General features: G+C 36.2%; 3 protein-coding genes across 3 annotated transcripts; all 3 read left to right on the plus strand.

The window, feature by feature from the left end:
- The first annotated feature begins 1,825 nt into the window (after positions 1-1,825).
- LOC141648429 (protein FAR1-RELATED SEQUENCE 11-like) lies at positions 1,826-12,912 on the plus strand. The gene is made up of 4 exons (XM_074457093.1): positions 1,826-1,985; positions 2,873-3,809; positions 3,908-4,348; positions 12,060-12,912. The coding sequence occupies exons 2-4, from the start codon at positions 3,702-3,704 to the stop codon at positions 12,780-12,782; spliced, it is 1,272 nt and encodes a 423-aa protein (XP_074313194.1). The 5' UTR covers positions 1,826-1,985; positions 2,873-3,701; the 3' UTR covers positions 12,783-12,912.
- On the plus strand, positions 1,939-3,638 carry LOC141649950 (protein FAR1-RELATED SEQUENCE 11-like). The gene is made up of 2 exons (XM_074458616.1): positions 1,939-1,985; positions 2,873-3,638. The coding sequence occupies exons 1-2, from the start codon at positions 1,939-1,941 to the stop codon at positions 3,636-3,638; spliced, it is 813 nt and encodes a 270-aa protein (XP_074314717.1).
- A 3,705-nt stretch (positions 12,913-16,617) lies between the features above and the next one.
- LOC141646454 (putative acetyltransferase At3g50280) lies at positions 16,618-19,714 on the plus strand. The gene is made up of 2 exons (XM_074454338.1): positions 16,618-17,158; positions 18,795-19,714. The coding sequence occupies exons 1-2, from the start codon at positions 16,682-16,684 to the stop codon at positions 19,710-19,712; spliced, it is 1,395 nt and encodes a 464-aa protein (XP_074310439.1). The 5' UTR covers positions 16,618-16,681; the 3' UTR covers positions 19,713-19,714.
- The last annotated feature ends 83 nt before the right edge of the window (positions 19,715-19,797 follow it).

A 19,797-nucleotide genomic window follows, 5' to 3' on the forward strand; every position in this document is an offset into this window, starting at 1 on the left:
TTTAACGCGGTGACTATTGCCAGTACACACGGTGCATTGACCGTGGTTGTGAGTTAGGGTGAGGACCGGATACTAACTCGGGTGTGCAGCTGGTATTTGAAATCGGTCGATGGTTAAATCCTCGGTGTCTCCCTTGGACTGAAGGGGGAGAATTGTTGGCATTAAGTCCAAGTAGTGGGTTGGTGTAGTGGGTTTGGTGTAGTAGGTTTGGTGTAGTGGGTTGGTGTAGTGGGTTTGGTGTAGTGGGTTTGGTGTAGTATACCACTATGTAGTGGGTTGGTGACCACTATGTAGTGGGTATGGAGTACTATAAATACCAAGCTTCCAAAGGCATTACATATCAATCCCACATCCACAACAATTCCACAAAAACAAAGAGAGCTTGCATCGAAATTGTAAGTGTCTCTTTGGTATTATACTTCACTGGATTTTGGTGGAGTATAAGGCAGGCCTTACGGTATTGGTAAGGTACTCACACAAATAAACAAGGGGTTGTGATTCGGGTAACGGTTCAACCGGGTTTGAGTGTGTGAGGCAGTATAACGGGTCTTCTCTTACAATAATTTAGAGGGTTACTCTAGGGGTATAATTGGTGGTGATTTCCAATTATACTGGAGGGTCTAGAGGGTACTAGTTTGTATTCCTAAATTATTGGCGGGTCCAAATTCGGTGTGTAATTTGGTACCGGTTACGTTGTCGGCACTATCTTTATAGTGGCACTATTTTATAGTGGATTCGGTCTTTTAAATTTGGTGGGTTTTACCTCCGTCTTAGAGGGTTTTGCCCTGGGTATTGACCCTAAATCTCGTCTCAACTTATTATTAGCTTGCGGTTTATTTTACTTTTACATTATATATCGATCGGTGCTTCCGTTGCGTGTGGGAGATTGGAGCTTATTTCCCAACATTTGCACGCTTAATGCTTAACCCAATCACTAATAGACTAATAGTACAGTGCATACAAGATACAAAAAGTTTTCCTACGCCTTGGAAATTGTTTGTTATTACCTAAATGAAGATTGTTAATATTCCTTCGTTTTTCTCCTCGTAGGATGCCAATACATCTTTTTATGGCTTGCATGGTGCGATTTCAAGGCTATTTGTGTTTTATATGGTATGATGACAAACATTAGACTTAAAGATCATCAATTGGTCTCCCTTGTGACGGGTTACCATTTGTGACGGATATTTTGTGAGATAAAATGGTAACAAAATGGGTTAGTAGAGAAAGGGGACCACATGAATAGTGTTGCAGAGAGAGAAAAAGTGGGTACTTTGTGAGGTAAAATGGTATCCGTCTTCAGCTTGTGACGGATATGTCATGTCTTCAATGAGAATTTGTGAAAGATCATATACTACCTCAATTCCGGTCGTTTGTTTACGTTTAGTTTGACACAATGACCAAGGAAATAGTAAGAGAATTAAATTGTCCGTTAAAGGCATTTCTAAAATAAAAAGGTAAATAATTGACTGAGACCCTCTAAATGAAATAGGTAAACAAATGACCAAACAGTTTAACATTCATTAAGAATTCAAGAGTAAGATGAATGGTTGAAAGAAAGTTACAAACTTATAATGATGGGGAAGAGGAAAAGTAAAAGTGGAGTAAAGCCTATTAAAACATCTTAAATTGACATTATTATTATTATTATAATTAATATTATTATTACGGTTTTTCTAACGCGTGCCCTATAGGCACGCATTAATACTTAATTAGGCACGCATTAAGTATTATCCATAGTAAAGATTTTTTAGTTACCTTAATTATCTCCTATTTCTCTCTCCTAAATATTCTTTTATTATCTCCCTAATATTTCTCTCTCCTAATTCTTTTATTATGTTCCTAATATTTATCTTCTTCCATCGTTCAATTTTTATTTTCTACAATACTGTTTACAAATCTAATAAAACTCAACTTTTCTTCTATTCCAAATCAATGATGAGGAATTCAATCAATTCTTCTGCAACGAAGTCTCTTCATGAAAGGTATGTGGTCTTTTTCTCACATATTTGGTTGTTTTTTACTGTAAAATTTTGTTTTTATTTGTATTTATATCTTGATCAAAATATTGTATCGTCATAATTGAATTGTGCCATAATATTGTTAGATGACCTTTAATGGATGATGTTAACATGTATTTTGATTAATCATATTATCGTCACGATTAGCATGTGTGTTGCGTTTCTATGCTTTATAATTAACAATTGATATCGTGAAATCGATAACACAGTTTAAAAGGATTGATAGTCTGATGAACGTAATTTAATCCAATCATTTTGGGCCAGATGCCTTATAAAACCATGGACATGTGATTTCCATGCACAATTTCTCATTTGTTAACATGTATTTTGTTGAATGACAATTCTCTTTTGTGACGGACATACTCAAGTAATATCCATGTGGGTAGATATGACAAAACAGATTGTTACTCCCTGTGCATTTTGTTTTTATCTTATCTATAAATTTGCGACGGCTATGCCCGTCACAAATGAGAATTTATGTTTGACGAATTATACTATTGTCACTGAAGAGAATGTGTGTTGCTTTTCATATATGGTTACTCACGCATGTATCCTTCCTTTATTGTATTGCTATTATTGTTACATGCTCTTATATAATAAGATAAGTATAAAACTACCTAGTGCTCAAGCCACGGGTACTCGGGTAGTGTAGTCTAGGTAGTGTAGTCTCTGTTGCTTGTGTTGCTTGTCTACGCTGGCAAGTGCTCTTGTTTTTAATTTCTTTCTTTGGTCTAGTGGAACGAACGAGCGGAAGTATGTTGCAGTATTACATGACTATCGCCTTCCATTTGTAGAATGAGGATGCAATTGGATTTAATATACTAATATTTTTCTATGATTTATGTATGTAGGTCAAATATACTTAATTTGTTTGACTTGAACAATGAACCAGAAGATGAATTATGTGAGTTGATTAACAATGGAGAAGGAAATATTGATAGAAACTCTTTTGAACCCTTTGTTGGTCAATGTTTTCTAAGTGAAGAGGAGGCTTATTTGTTTTATGAGAATTTTGCTAGAAAAAGTGGGTTTTCAATTCGCAGAGGTCGGTTTGAAACTAAAAATGAAAAAATGGTTAGACGAGATTTTTTTTGTCATCGAGAAGGATTTCCGAGAGTGAAAATGGTGGAGCCTTCTAAGGAGCAGCGAAACAGACCATCAACAAGGTGTGGTTGTAACGCTCTCATGCGAATAACTCTTAAAAAGTCGTGTGACATTTTTCTTGAAAAGTGGCATGTTACCCAATTTAATTCACATCATAACCATCAACTTTTGTCACCTATTCAAGTGAGATTTCTTCCTTCTTATCGCTCCATATCTAAAGAAGATGAACAACAACTTCTGTTGTATAAAAATGCTGGTCTTTCAGTCAGGCAAATAATACGAGTGATGGAGCTTCAGAAAAATGTGAAATATGGAGATTTACCATTTTTTAAGAAAGATGTTCATAATTTTTTTAGCAGAAAGCGACAAGAGAATTTGGCCAATGACGCTATGGATCTTCTTGAATTTTGTAAGAGCGCTAAAATTGAGAACCCTAACTTTCAATTTGATTTTACTATTGACAATGAGAATAGGCTTGAGAATATATTTTGGTCGCCTTTCTCTTTGCTTTGATTTGTACCAAAAGTACGAAGATTCTCTGGGTTTGATACAACCTATAGGGTGAATTTATATGACATGATTTTTGGTATTTTTATTGGCATTGATAATCATGGGAGAACTATATTGTTTGGTTGTGCTCTTATGCGAAGAGAAACTCAGGCTACTTTTTGTTGGTTGATGAAGGTACACATGTTCTATAAATATACACTTTTTTACTATGTTGTAAAGTTATAATGTTATACTCCGTATATACTTCTCACGTATTCTTTGCTTGTTGTTAGACCTTTGTTACACTGATGAAGAAGCCGCCAATGACAATTATTACTGATCAGGATCCATGGATGTCAGAAGCAATCTCCATAGAAATGTCATCTACAAAACACGCTTATTGCATATGGCATATTACATCTAAATTTTCTTCTTGGTTTACGGCTCTTCTTAGAAATCGATATTCGGATTGGTGTTCTGAGTTTTATAGACTTTATAAATTGGACAATGTTGATGATTTCGAACAAGAGTGGCCTCTTCTGATATCAAAGTTTAATTTACAAGAAAATAAGCATGTGCGTGGTTTATATAAGATCAGGCGAAATTGGGTGCCAGCTTACCTTCGTGATTATTTTTTTGGTGGTATGACCACAACAGGAAGATGTGAGAGTGTCAACAGTTTTGTTAAACGATTTACATCTTCACGGTCATGTTTGACTCAACTTATTAGCCAGGTAAATATTTGAAACTTTTTATTATTCTACACTTTTAACAGTATTTCTTTTTGAAGGAAATGTAGATTCATATACACTTTAACATACTCATATATGTCTAATTAATTTGTCATAAATTAAAACGGATCTTATGCATGCAAACAATATAATAAAATAGAGGAGAAATCATGTCCTTACATAGTAGATTTCGGCTATTAGGGCACAAGAGAGATCACCTTTCTCTTCTTGTTCTTGAGCTATTCCAATGGAAGAACAAAGATCTAAGTGTAAGATCTCTCCCTATGTATAATACCCAAGGCTCCTCTTAATTAAATTAATATTACAAATACTAGTTATAATATTAATTCTTAGTAGAAAATTGAACCAAAAATATTTATAAACACTTAAGCATTTTCGGTTTTTATGAGAGATAAAGAGAGGATTTTATTTCTCTAGAACTTATATTTTGGATGAGTTGAATGAATAAAAATTACTAAACTTGATACGTGCATTTTATATAGTCTTATTAGCCTATTTTATGCACGTATTTCTATGCTTTTATCGTGGTTTTATGCTACGAAATGCCCCGAATTGCATACTTTGGAAGTTCTTGTCTTATTTGCAGGAATGAGCCAGAAAGTAGCGAAATCGAGCCATTTACCGTCCATTTTGCATGCATTTGGAGGGAGAGATGATTTGGAGCGGGAAATATTGCTGATTTGGGATGCGTGAAGGTGTTTCGGGAGCTAAAAGGACAAGTCAAGGCCAAACTAACGCGAATTTAAGCTGCTGAAGTCAAAGATCCACTCGATCAAGTGCTATTCTAGTCGATCGAGTGGTTTAGGAGCCAATAATCAGTCGATCGAGCTCTATTCTAGTCGATCGACCAGTTTCTTTTATAGCCTTGCTCGATCGAACAGTGTCCTTCCTCGATCGAGTCGTTTATTTTTGAGTCCACTCGATCGAGTGATTTAAGTGGTCGATCGAGTGGACTATGCTACGGGTTGGGCTTTTTAGGTTTAATTCCGTCATTAGGTTAATCCTACTCCTATTTTCTTATAAATAGGAGTTAGGGATGTCATTTTTAGGCATCCAATAATCCGGGAAGGATCACGTTACTCCTTTTCCCTTCTTTTAAACACTGTTACTTCGTTCTCTTATTTCCGGATCGCTTAATTTCAGTAATTCTTCTTCCCTTATTCACTTTTAATGCTTATTTCTTCTTTTATTATTGTTCTTGCTTATTTTATCATGAGTAGCTAATTTCCCGTAGTATGTTAGGATTAGGGAAGCCGTGGTAGCGATGCTTTAATTGTATTAAATAGATTAGCCTTGCGATAGGAATTGTATTAGGCAATTTAACTGTTATCCGGTCGAATGAATGCATGCAGGAGACCATAAATTTAGTTAACCCCGACCTAGATCGAAAGATTGGAAGGGAAGGCTTGCTTAATTACAATAGGGTATTGCAGTGAGGGCGAAAGTTAAGCTGTTTACGCTCTAGGGCGGTTTAAGGACCGAAAGGTGACGACCATAGCTCTTCTTATCAATAGTCTAATCGCCTTAATATTCCCGATAGTATAAGATCTGATAGCTGCCACGGTGGACCGACCCCTAGCATACTTCCTTTCTCTTATTGTTAATTTCTCTCATCTTTTTCCCTCGCTTTAGTCTTTAGTTTAGTCAACACAATCAATTCAACCCCCCAATTGTGACATCAGACGGATAGAATAGACAAATAGATAGTACACCGCCTCCCTGTGGAGATCGACCCTACTTACCGCTGACTTCTGTTAGTAGTACTTAGGTATTTATTTTTGGTGTAGAAACGACCGCATCAAATTTTGGCGCCGTTGCCGGGGAGGCAATCTATTTATTTATTTGTTTAATTTTATCTGTTTTTAGCCTCAGGGGATTTTTCCCTTGAGGCCGTTTTAATCTTTTGTTTAGTGCTGTTTTGATAGGCCTTACAGGTACTACCTAGACAGTTCTAGGTGAAAGACAGTCAAAGGGAAGGCTTGAGTACCTTTGACCCATCACCGATGTCCCATTATATGGAACGACCCGGTGATCGCTACGGAGATGTGGTCTGCCGAGCACAATGCATTTGTAGTTGTGCCGCCACATCCACCCTATCAATGGCCGCCGCAACAGGATCCCCCTGATATACAAGAAGAAGAGATTGCGGAGCTGAAATCCTTGTTGCAGACACTTGCATCTCAACTGCAAGATCGTGACCGAGAGAGGCAAGATCATGATAGACGCACTTCTTCGCGACTTGAAAAGCTCGAAACTGACATTGCTCAGTTAGCAGCTGTGATACAAGAAGAAGAGGTTGCAGAACTGAGGTCTTTAATGGAGATACTTGCATCTCAAATACAGAATTATGATCGAGTGAGGCAAGAGAGTGATAGACGTGCGGATGCTCAAATCCTTGAGCTCGAGTCTGTAATTGCTCAGCTAGCAGCTGAGATGGAAGAAGAAGAGGTATACCTTGCTGAGAGCGGTTTCTCCCCTGAGAAAACCGTGTTACCCAATGCGGAGCATGACCTCTATGACTCGGATGACGAGTTTCTATCATATTTCACTGCCCCACACGAGGATTTCAGCGCTGTACAGGAGGAATCACTCGATCGAGTGACAATTATTGGTCGATCGAGTGATTTTCCAGAAGAACCTGCTCGATCGAATGATATCATTGCTCGATCGAATAGAATTCAGGAGGAAGTTGGTCGATCGAGAGACTATTCTGCTCGATCGAGTGAGATGCGGGAAGAGATTGTTCGATCGAGTAATTATTCTGCTCGATCGAGTAGTTTGGCCATTGGGAGCTTTGGTTCGTCATTTTGGTTTGATATGGATGACGACTCTGACGATGATTACGGTGAACCTCCCTTATTCACAGCCGAGTCGGATACACTCGTCTGCTGCGATCCACGGGATGGATTCCACCGAGGAGGTTGATGAAGAAGCGGTGAACGGTAATTACTCCTAGCACGGAAGAGGTAATGAATTCTTTTATCTGTGATTCCGACATTAAGAGTGATCAACCTGAGGTAGCAAACGGTAATTTCATTATTATTATTGGTAAATTGCCTCGTCTTATTCGTGCTTCCTTTTTCAAAGCTATACCCCCTCATATGTGGACGCATAGTTTAACGAATTTTCACCGTCCTTATCATTTCAAATTCGTTACTCTGAATCGGGGCCCCCATATATTGACGATTGCTCCCGCGCTCCTTTATTTTGTGGATAAATTTAGGAGCGCCCATAGGAAATTTGTTAGACTTAAATGTTTACATATCTTTATTTCCTACTTTGCTATTCCACTTTGGTGCTACTTACTTTTTTGTGTAGCACATGCGCAGCTATTTGACAGGTTGTTGCGCGCTTTGAGCTGTTTTGATTGTGACTATTAGAGAGGCTCGAAGAAAAAGAAGGTCGAGCTGGGACCTGACTGAAGCTAGCGCTACCCGGGAGGCAACCCGGCGATTTTTATTTTGCTTTTTTTTTTTTAATTTCAGTTGTAATAAATGGTTTTTATACCATAGACTATCTCAGTAAGCTTGTTTTTGTTAGTTTGCGGGCTGTTTGAATTGCATTTTGCAGGAATTCATCGAGCATCATTCGATCGAGTGGTTTTGCTTACTCGATCGAACACTATAGCAAAGGAATTCATTCGATCGAATGATTAACCATTCGATCGACCACCTGCAAAGTAAGAAACCACTCGATCGACCTAGTTTCTTCTCGATCGAGCTGTTCTTGGATGCCCACTCACTCGATCGACCACTGTTGGACGGATATCGAGTGCTTTTGACTTGGATTAGCTTCCTGAGACGGTTTTCTGGGCCTTAGCAACCTCCCATTTCATGGTCGGTTTGGGGAGGTCCCCCTATTCGCGCATTTTGTGAGTTTTCCGCTTTTACTCTCTTTCTCCTTTAGTTTGCATTTCCTTTCCATGTTTTGGTACAATGGGGGCATTGTACGGTTTGGTTTGGGGAGGTTTTGCATCCATATCCGTGTCTGCATATTGTTTTTATTGCATTTCTGTTATCACGTTTAATTTTATGCTTGCATTGTTGTTTATTTTCGTTAAAAAAAAAAAATTCAATAAAAATCAAAAAATTGTTGAAAATTCAAAAATTTTGCACGTTTATTTTAGCATGTAGGTTGAGTCGGAACGGTAGATTTCCATGATGATATTGCTCTATAACTGTCTTTTTGCTTAAGCCTTGCATTTAACTGTTATCTTTTAGCTTTGTCTTATTGCATAATCTACGAGTTAATGTTAAAATTTAGCTGAACATATAGACTTGACCTGAAAATTTTGGCAACCTACTTATAATTTCTAAGGATTTAGAGCCTTATAAACTGGTGTCATTTGTGACCAGTTCATGTAGGATTGTGAGTAGTTACTCCTTGCATAACATGTTCATCAATTTGCACAATTATGAAATTCAATTGCTTTTTGCCGTCATACATTCGGGTTAGTGGTTGGTGTCACATGCAGGGAGGTGCTTACAAATTTCCCTTTCTTTCATTTTTACCCATAAACTCCACATTAGCCAAATTTGCCAGTTGACCCTTAGCTACATCCAAATTTAGCCTGCCTTGTCAAGCTAGTTTAGATTGTTCTGCGGTATATTGTCTTTTGTATCAAATGTTGGTTTATATCATATTGATTTTGGAGTTGGTAATTTATGAAGAAAAGGAGGATGATGAAAAAAAAACGTGATGACGTGAAAAAGAAAAAAAAAAAGGAAATGAAAAAATTTCGAAGAAAAGAAAAAGAAACCGAAAAAAAAATAAAGAAAGAAAAAAGAGAAAAATTCGGAAAAAAAGATGTTTGGTGAGACGGTTTCTGCTCCTATGTTCTATCTTACATTATTTGAGGAGTATATTTGGTTTGGTTTGGTGAGTTTTATGCCAATTGAAGGGCATGTGCCTATTTCATAATTGCTTAAGAATCGGATGTTGATATATGGTTTTGTTTAGGTACTAGCTTGATCACCTATACCTCCACATTCCCATAAATGTTTTGCCTTTTCTTACCCATTGCCTCACTTTACCATATTTTTGTAAGCCCCTTGTGTGAGGACCTTGTTGGTTGGAATGTGTGTACGGTAACTAGAATTGTCTATCATATTAGTTGCATGCATGTTTATGTGGGTCGTAGTTTAGGTGAGCAACTATTTTTCTTTCTCTCTTACATATATATGTTCACCCTTTGCTTCATGAGAGAAGAGTGACCCGTGAGAGTCCATTATTAAAGGTCTTGCAAGGTCGACGGTTCAGCTTTATTATAAACATCTTATAACTCGTTTGCATTTGACTATTTGTTATAGGTGTTAGTTTGTTTGCATTAAATTGGCTGAAGTGGGCATTTGTAGCTAGCTCTGAGTTATCTTTTTCCGTTCCTTTAGTTGCATTTTAGTTTACTCGGGGACGAGTAAAGGTTTGGTTTGGGGAGATTTGATACGTGCATTTTATATAGTCTTATTAGCCTATTTTATGCACGTATTTCTATGCTTTTATCGTGGTTTTATGCTACGAAATGCCCCGAATTGCATACTTTGGAAGTTCTTGTCTTATTTGCAGGAATGAGCCAGAAAGTAGCGAAATCGAGCCATTTACCGTCCATTTTGCATGCATTTGGAGGGAGAGATGATTTGGAGCGGGAAATATTGCTGATTTGGGATGCGTGAAGGTGTTTCGGGAGCTAAAAGGACAAGTCAAGGCCAAACTAACGCGAATTTAATTTCTTGAAGTCAAAGATCCACTCGATCAAGTGCTATTCTAGTCGATCGAGTGGTTTAGGAGCCAATAATCAGTCGATCGAGCTCTATTCTAGTCGATCGACCAGTTTCTTTTATAGCCTTGCTCGATCGAACAGTGTCCTTCCTCGATCGAAATCATTTATCGGTTGAGTCCACTCGATCGAGTGATTTAAGTGGTCGATCGAGTGGACTATGCTACGGGTTGGGCTTTTTAGGTTTAATTCCGTCATTAGGTTAATCCTACTCCTATTTTCTTATAAATAGGAGTTAGGGATGTCATTTTTAGGCATCCAATAATCCGGGAAGGATCACGTTACTCCTTTTCCTTCTTTTAAAACTTTGTTACTTCGTTCTCTTATTTCCGGATCGCTTAATTTGTAATTCTTCTTCCCTTATTCACTTTTAATGCTTATTTCTTCTTTTATTATTGTTCTTGCTTATTTTATCATGAGTAGCTAATTTCCCGTAGTATGTTAGGATTAGGGAAGCCGTGGTAGCGATGCTTTAATTGTATTAAATAGATTAGCCTTGCGATAGGAATTGTATTAGGCAATTTAACTGTTATCCGGTCGAATGAATGCATGCAGGAGACCATAAATTTAGTTAACCCCGACCTAGATCGAAAGATTGGAAGGGAAGGCTTGCTTAATTACAATAGGGTATTGCAGTGAGGGCGAAAGTTAAGCTGTTTACGCTCTAGGGCGGTTTAAGGACCGAAAGGTGACGACCATAGCTCTTCTTATCAATAGTCTAATCGCCTTAATATTCCCGATAGTATAAGATCTGATAGCTGCCACGGTGGACCGACCCCTAGCATACTTCCTTTCTCTTATTGTTAATTTCTCTCATCTTTTTCCCTCGCTTTAGTCTTTAGTTTAGTCAACACAATCAATTCAACCCCCCAATTGTGACATCAGACGGATAGAATAGACAAATAGATAGTACACCGCCTCCCTGTGGAGATCGACCCTACTTACCGCTGACTTCTGTTAGTAGTACTTAGGTATTTATTTTTGGTGTAGAAACGACCGCATCAAAACTCTTTTAGTGTAGTAATAGGTAAAATTATATGAAAAACCAATGATGGTTTTTCACATAAAAAACCGGGTGGAAGGGGGGACTTTTAGGGGAGCCAATGCATGAACAATTTTGTCTTCACAAGAAAATTAGAGTTGCATGGCTAGGAAGTAGGTAATCATTGTGTTCTTATAATAAATTAACCAAGCACAATATTAGCTACCACTACCCCTTCATTTCGGCATTCATGGATTAACAAGTGATCCATTTTATTTTTGTCAATTGTAAATATGTCACATGTCGCATGTGATATATATATATATATATTTGTTATGTATTTTTAACATATTAAAAATCAACGTATCAATAAAAATACGTCACATACAAAAATTGACTTAGTAATTTCATAATTACTTATGCCAAAAATTTTACCAATTTATAAATCACAACTGATTGTATTTATAACAATTCATTCAATTTAATTGTTACATTAAACAATCTATTTCATCCGAGTAATCATACAGTTTAATTACTCAGACCGTATCTCATTCAATCACATTTCAATATGATACGTAAATTTTACTTCCAAAATCGTCCGTCAATTTTCAAGTAATTTAATTAACTCGTAACATTATACGATTAATTAAATAATCAATTAAGAGTGTTGCCCTTTAGGTATGACCTAGGGGTCAATCGATCACCACCGTCACACACGGTAATGTCAAACTCTAGTCACCAATCATTACCGATATATGTTGACCAGTTGACAGTAACAATATTACTTCCCAATTGTATTCATTTTAATGAGATTTAAACATGTGATCATCATGATCAACAGTCGTGATCGCATTATTGTCGGAGGACACATATTCCAACACTTTTTATGTATGTTGATACATTTTTAACTGATTTCATATAAATTGGCACATGTGCAGATTGATCTAGCAGTTGAGGATATTGCGCAAACTCAACTACACCATACCATGTTGGATACATATAGAGGATCTTCCTTGTGTACTTCATCTCCGTTGGAAGAGCAAGTGTATAAAATCTTCACAGCATTTTCTTTCAAAAAGTTTCAAGAAGAGTTTGGAAGGGCTACACAATATACGGTATGTGAGGATGATCACACTCATGTTTTCATTGTTCAGCATTATAAAGAGCTACGTACACAAAAGCATAATGTCGTATGGAATTGCGACAATATTAGTTGCAGCTGTAAACTTGTTGAGTTTTGGGGTATTCTTTGCCGGCATATATTGTCTGTGTTCATACATAAAGACTGTTTTGAAATACCAGTGAGATATTTACCCTTACGATGGTGTCGTGATGAGTTCCATACCAGGGTATTGGGTTCAGATAGTGAAGTATTGGGTTCTGAAATCATTAATTTGGGCGAGGATAATCACATTGGTAATCCTCCGGTTTCGAAAACTAAAGGTCGTCCGAAATTCAGGCGAGAAATAATAGGTGGAAAGGAAGCTGCACAAAAGCAATGTAGAAATTGTTCTTTTTGTAAAAAACCCGGACATAAAATCACAACTTGTCCGGAAAAGGAGAACATTCATGTAAATACTGCCCCGGTTGTTGCTAAGAAGAGGAAAAAAGACTCCCAAACAAGAGAAGGTTTAAATCCCATTTTTTGTTTAAAGGAGTAGAATAAATTTAGAGACTTTATTGTATCCTTTGAAATTTTAATTTTGTATCTTCAAATTTATTTGAGCTGTTTAACATTGTTTTAAGTGATTATGACATTTATTGATTATGTTCATTATACTTTCACTGTTATTTTGGTGTCAATATATTCAGGGGGGAACCTACATAGTAGCAAAGGGTAGCACTCGCTACCCCAAATACCCGGAAAATGGCTAAGATTATCGACTTTTGCTACCCCAAAATTTTTAAATATGCACCTTAACATAAGTATAAAACAACATCAGAAAAATTCGCTACCCCAAATTTTTATTTCTAGGTTCGCCCCTGAATATATTCCAATTAATTGTTTATGTAATTGATTGATAAGAATAGTGGTGTGTAGAATTTAAAAAAAAAAAAAAAAAAAAAATCAAACATAAATTGCATGAGAATGACGCAGGGAGGAATATTTAGGAGAGAGGGAGAGAAATATTAGGGAGATAATAAAAGAATATTTAGGAGAGAGAAATAAGAGATAATTAAGGTAACTAAAAAATCTTTACTATGGATAATACTTAATGCGTGCCTAATTAAGTATTAATGCGTGCCTATAGGGCACGCGTTAGAAAAACCGTTATTATTATTACTTAATTAGATATGAAGTATTATACTCCCTCCGTCCCGGTCAATTGTTGTCCTTTGGTTTTGGCACAAAGACCAAGGAAAGAGAAAGGAGCTAATTACTAAATGACAAGTGGAACAAATTGAGTGTGAATGTTCAAATTGCTCATCAAGTTCATTCTTAAAATAGAAAGGACAACAAATGATTTAGACACCTCAATATGGAAAACGACAACAAATGACCGGGACAGAGGGAGTAGTATATTATGAGGTTTTTGAGAGTTGCCACATGACAATCAAATACTACTTAAAGTTAGCTCTGAAATAGTGAAATGTGCTGTAATTTGGTCCATAATACGTGATATACATTGGAGTAGATATCATTTATATCAGTATGCAATTGTATTAAAAAAGAGTTTAGATTAAGATGATTAATGTTGTAACTATAATATATAGCAAGTCAAGATATGAAAGTTTAGAAGTGAATTTGGTTTAATATATTTTCAATTTGAAACCCTAGAATATGAACAAGAATACATTTACATAGTTAATATCACTGTATGCCATAAATAATCCCGTGATTTTCACGGGCAACAAGACTAGTTAATTCATCAAAGACAATTTCAAACTAAAAACCTAAATAACAAAATTGGAAAAGGGAATTAGGGTTTGAAAACTTAAAAGTATAGAAGATATAAAAGATTGAATAACTTACAAGGGTATGGTGGCCGGCATTGGCAGGTCACGATGGTTGGCGCCGACGGCGGTCAGTGAAGATCTGAAGGGGCGGCTGGCGGGAGACAGTATGTTGTATAGTTAGTCGAATGTTTTGTGAAAAAAAGAAATAAGAAAGAGGAATTAAGTTGGGGTATCGTCCGTATCGAACACAAAAAGGGAAAAAAAAAGTGCATTTAAGAGGTTTCAAACCGTGACCTCTCACTTCAGAACCAACTTCTTTACCGACATGCTACTTGATTACAACTAATAATATATGGACGCTTATTCTATATACTTTTGTTTTCACAGATTTTGTTTATAAGGAAAAAAAATTCCGCAAACTAAGGGTGCGCACGTGCAGTGCTATGCGCACCCCTCGGTCCGCCACTGTCTACGATCATCTTTTCTTCCTTATTCATCTTTAACTCACCTAATCATCAATCTTTGTCTCATTATTTTGCAATTATGTCATTAAATAAGCCTCATATTCATTGTGAATCTCAATCCTCTTCGATGAAGAACAATATTAAAACTCCCTCCTACCATGAATTTCTTGATCATTTGTTATATATACCCAGTGTTGGGCATGTTGCCCCTGATACCTACTCCGATTATGGATCACTTCTTGAATCTGATGTTGACGATAATACTGAGGCTATATCTGTGTTTTATGTTGAGTCAAATAACATTGTTCCTGATTCTATCATCGACGATGTCCTTGATTATAGTGAGAAACTTGGTGGTTAGATGATAAAACCAAAGAAAAAACGAGAAAACCAATTATTAGATGATAAGTGGATCACATTGAGGGTAGAAGAACAAATTGCCCATCAAGACATTTCCAAAATAGAAAGTCAAACAATTAACTGAAACACCCAAAATGCAATAGGTAATAAATGTCTAAAACAGACTACAGAGGAAGTATTAGTAATACTTAACTAATACATCGTCTCGATTATTTGTTTACGGAATTTATTTTACATGTCTTAGTTACTCCATACTTTTTTAAAAAAATTATTCTACGAACATATGTATGTAGAAATTAATTATTCACGTACATGTAGGTTCACTTGCTATTTTGCTTGCGTAAATTCATATTTAAGACGGATACTATTTGTTTAAGACGGGTTAAATATCTTCATGTAAAATGAATAGGACAAAAGAAAAATACATTGGGAAAGGTAAAAGGTTTTATCGTATAGGATTATTTCAATCCAAACTATGGGTGTCCTTTTTATTACTTCAATATAACCCAATTCGATCCCTCTTATCCCCTTCCTTCCCAAATCAGACTTGGCTAAATTTTTTAGGGTTATTTCATAAAAATAATTCATCCTATTGGCGGTCTCTAATAATCACTCCATCCTATCAATAATCCCAATTAAATCCAACCTAAACACCATACCTTCTAATAACGAACCAGCTGATATTTTATGATGTTTATGTGTATCAAATAAATCAAGTTCTTGATTCATCACTTGAAAATATTACACATAAACTTCACATATACCAGCTAGGTTGTCCAAAAACTATCAAATATTCCAACATAAACTTCAAAAAATATCAGCTGGTTCGTTATTAGAAGGTATGATACTTAGGTTGGATTTAATTGGGATTATTGATAGGATGGAGTGATTATTGCAGACCACCAATATGATGGATTATTATTATGAAATAACCCAATTTTTTACCTACTTTATCAGGTAATTTAGGAAGGAGAAAGACAATGAATTAATTAAGAGTTAAATAAAGAAGGTATATAAGTTACCTGATCTAATCATTAAAAAAAATTAGTTAAGTTTGATTTGGGAAGAGATAGTGGGTATGAGGGATTAGATTGGGTTAAGCTGAAGTGATATTTAACCTGTACTAAACTTAAGATAATCCGAATTAAGCAAACCTAGCTAGCTTGCTTGACTATAATTACAATTTACAAATGACCCATTTTTCTCTCTTAATCTTTGTGCTAAAGCTAAATTAATAATGCTAAACAAAGAATTTGTACTTACAAGTCTATGAAAACCAATATTAAACGAGTCTCTCCTAAATCAACTTGGCTTAGTTTATATGATGTGTTGGCAACAAACGATGAGAGCCATTCACAATTAATTCTACCAAGTCAATTTTAATCGGATCAAATAATGGTGCCATTAAAGACGAATTTAAAAGCATCGAGTACTTACTAATAGGAATAATTATAATAATTGGACCTCAATCATAACCTTAAGGTTTTGGTTGAGATGATTCATCTATCACTTACAATAAAGTTGAGAAGATATAATCTCAGGCATAATTCTCACAAGATTGCTCTTGGTAAAGATTGAGCCTGAAGTTTTAACTACTAAACTTCACCCTTACAATGTGACAGACTAACAGTAAACTTGCTTAACTAGCTTAAACAATTGCAGCTATACATAGGTGTGTATAGAAAAACTATTTTATATTTTATGATACTCTCTTCGTTTTAATTATCTGTGGTCGAAAAGTACAAAAATTTGAAAAATAATTTAATGGTGTTTCAATACTTTAAATACAAGCTTTAAGAGGACAATTAAGCAAACACAAAGTCAAACCTTTTGCTAAAATGGCATCTAATGATGTAGAAGTGAAACTAATCTCAAAATGTTTCGTAAAACCAAAATCCCAAGTTGAAGAATCTAAAACACCACATTATTTGCTAGGTACAGATCTAAAATGGCTATCCATACGTTACATTCAAACCGGTTTTCTGTACAACAAACCGATTACGAAAGATTTCGACATTAACGCCTTTGTCGAGAAGTTGAAACAATCACTCTCCCATGCTTTGGTTTATTATTACCCTTTGGCAGGCCGGTTTACGACGGTCACGTATGAAGATGAACACGCGTGTTCGATTTATGTCGATTGCAATAAGGGTCCTGGAGCACGGTTCATCCATGCGTCTTGTGTACATGCCACCGTGTCGGATATTGCAGGTTATAGTAACAATATGCTACCTGCAATAGGACCGTTTTGTAACTTAGGGGAGGTGGAATTGGTATGTTACGATGGTCATACTCGAGCTCTCTTGAGCTTACAGGTGCGCTTCTTTTAGACTTTTTAGCAATGTTGTTAATCGGGATTTTACTTTGGATTGATAGATTAGTTAAGATTGCATCGGTGGAATCGGATTGTAAAATCGAAATATTCTACACTAAAATGTACTCCTCTTTAACCCGTACCAATCATTTATTTACCTTTGATTAAATAATCTCTTAAAAATTGGTAAACCTGTGAATGAGACGGCATAGTAACTTTATTGTTAATATATGTTGATAAAAACATATGTTAAATAGAAAAATAAATAATTTAGACTGTAAATAGGATCATTGACTTGTAAGATGCTTAGAATCATTGAACCGGTTACCATAAGACCATGTCCAAGCAAGATCACCAACCGGGTCGTGACCTTGTTGGGTCATGATAATAACGTAATTAGCGAGTAAATCGATGTTGTTATTGGTGATCTTGAGTTAGTCAAGGCCAATTGGTGCCCTTGAGTTGAGAAGAGGTTGAAGGTTGATGATCTTCCACATGTTGCATTTCTATTGGCCTACAACAAATGAAAGGACGACCCAATAAAAGAGGACGGTATATTTGTATATCGTCAAATATGTAATAATATTTCAAATACGTTCGTTGATAGAATCGATATATCGTAACATTTAGATTTAATATTTCAAATAAAACCGTCAATTTTAATTCGATTTTTTTTTAAATGTACACTTTCCAAAATTAATTTACTTTTAACATATTTGAATAATTTTTATTTTATTAAAGTGACAAAAATAACTTAATTATAGTAAATAATAATTGTAAAAGTAAGTGGAAAAATGATTGTAAACGTAAAAGAGAGGTTTTGGTGGGATAGTGAATGTGGTAAATGATTGTAAATGTTGGAAAGTGGAAAAATGATTGGGTTGGTGACCTAGGTCGTGACTTTCTGCTTGAGAGGGTGAAAGTGGGTCAAGATTAATAAGGTGTGATTAAGAGGAAAATTTTTGGTGACTCAGTTAGTGTGATCTTCTGCTTGGGGATGGTCTAAAGGAACATTGAACAAATGTATTCCTTGAGAATATCAAAAGCAACTAGCTAGTCTTTCCAAACAGGTTATTCGAAACGGGTTAAATTAGATTGGTTTCATCCAATTTGATCTTAGTTTTAGTTTCAGTTCGATTCAATTTGGAAGTTTTACGGTTAGTCACCTTAATAGCTTTGTGTTAATTCAGGTAGGATACGGATCGAGTTAGATTAAGATCAACTCAGATGAGTATGGTTTCAGTTCATAATTTTCTAGTTTGGGTATTGTTTATAGGTGTGACTCAGGTCTTTTCATTATTAGTTTATTTTTTTTGTGTGTGTGCAAAGGGAGCTATAAAGGCAAATTTGATGTTAACGGGATTTGGACCCCATGTCCCCAGTCATGACTTATGAACACTACATCTCACAACTTTAGTAGCAGTAATCTAGCTTATATCAGGAGGTCCTATTTTTTTCTAGTCTTTCGACTACCTGAAAATAAGACGGAGAATGAGTATAGATTTTGCGTCTTATTTTTTTTTCATCTCTCATCTTGTGTCGTACCACCGAAAATAAGATGGAGAATTCACTTTTGGTCATAATATGTGTATTTTTTTTTGTTCTTGTTCTCTATTCATCGTTGACTCATTGTATAGGTGACGGAGCTGAAAGATGGGGTGTGTGTTGGAATTACCATGAACCACTCCATAGGCGATGGTAGCTCGTTTATACATTTTGTGAATTCCTTGTCTGAGATATGTCGCTCCCTAATTGACCAAGAACAGACTATACCGCTATCTCTCATGCCAATATTCAAGCCCTTCCTTCCCCAAGGATGTAACCTACTCCAAAAACTACCTTACCTTGAACCAAACGAGTTTATAAGTCGAGTTGATAACGACCCTAGACTGAAAGAAAAAATATTTCATTTCTCACTCTCATCTATATCAAATTTGAAAAAACGGGTCAACTCAGAGTGGCCTGAAGGGCTTGGAAAGATCTCGTCTTTCCAAGCCTTGGCCGCACTAATTTGGATTTCTATTAACCGGGCCCAAAAGAAATCGGCCCAAGCGATCGCTGTTTGTATTATGCCGGTCAACTGCAGAGCCCTGTACAATCCGCCTTTGTCACCGGCCCAATTCGGGAACCATGCTCAACAACTAGTGATAGTCCGAAAAGTGGGTGAGTTAATTGAGAATGGCCTGGTCCAGGCAGCTGTGGTAATCCACCAAGGTATATTGGGCTATGATCATAAAGTAGCGGCCCAACGCTTGAAGGCAATGATGGAAAACCCAACCGTGTTGTGCTTAGATGAGAGCGGTGAGAACAAAGACGAAATTAATGTAGTTAATTTTACATGGTCATCGAAATTTGACATATATGGAGTTGATTTCGGATTAGGAAAACCGATGGCAGCTCGGAATGCGTCTAGTAGCAAGAGGGATGGCCGGGTGGTTATTCGGATGGCACGTGACGGAATTGGTAGTATTGATTTGGAAGTGTCCTTGTGTAGTGAGACCATGATGGCCCTTGAGTTAGACCAAGAGTTCATGGAATTTGCATCTTCATTTTAATTAATCTATCTATATTACCACCATGGCGATAAGAAAAATGAAAAAAATGTTTTCAGGTTGTATTGATTTTTAATTGTACTTTACC

The sequence above is a fragment of the Silene latifolia genome, chromosome 3 (genome assembly GCF_048544455.1).
Source record: "Silene latifolia isolate original U9 population chromosome 3, ASM4854445v1, whole genome shotgun sequence".
Classification (NCBI taxonomy): Eukaryota; Viridiplantae; Streptophyta; class Magnoliopsida; order Caryophyllales; family Caryophyllaceae; genus Silene; species Silene latifolia.

Excerpts from the sequence above, each read along its gene's own strand:
- LOC141649950 (XM_074458616.1), top strand. The coding sequence starts at position 1,939 with ATGAGGAATTCAATCAATTCTTCTGCAACGAAGTCTCTTCATGAAAG. Across the intron at positions 1,986-2,872 it reads ACGAAGTCTCTTCATGAAAG|GTCAAATATACTTAATTTGT; the intron begins GTATGTGGTCTT and ends TTATGTATGTAG.
- LOC141648429 (XM_074457093.1), top strand. The coding sequence starts at position 3,702 with ATGATTTTTGGTATTTTTATTGGCATTGATAATCATGGGAGAACTATA. Across the intron at positions 3,810-3,907 it reads CTTTTTGTTGGTTGATGAAG|ACCTTTGTTACACTGATGAA; the intron begins GTACACATGTTC and ends GCTTGTTGTTAG. Across the intron at positions 4,349-12,059 it reads TGACTCAACTTATTAGCCAG|ATTGATCTAGCAGTTGAGGA; the intron begins GTAAATATTTGA and ends GCACATGTGCAG.
- LOC141646454 (XM_074454338.1), top strand. The coding sequence starts at position 16,682 with ATGGCATCTAATGATGTAGAAGTGAAACTAATCTCAAAATGTTTCGTA. Across the intron at positions 17,159-18,794 it reads GAGCTCTCTTGAGCTTACAG|GTGACGGAGCTGAAAGATGG; the intron begins GTGCGCTTCTTT and ends CTCATTGTATAG.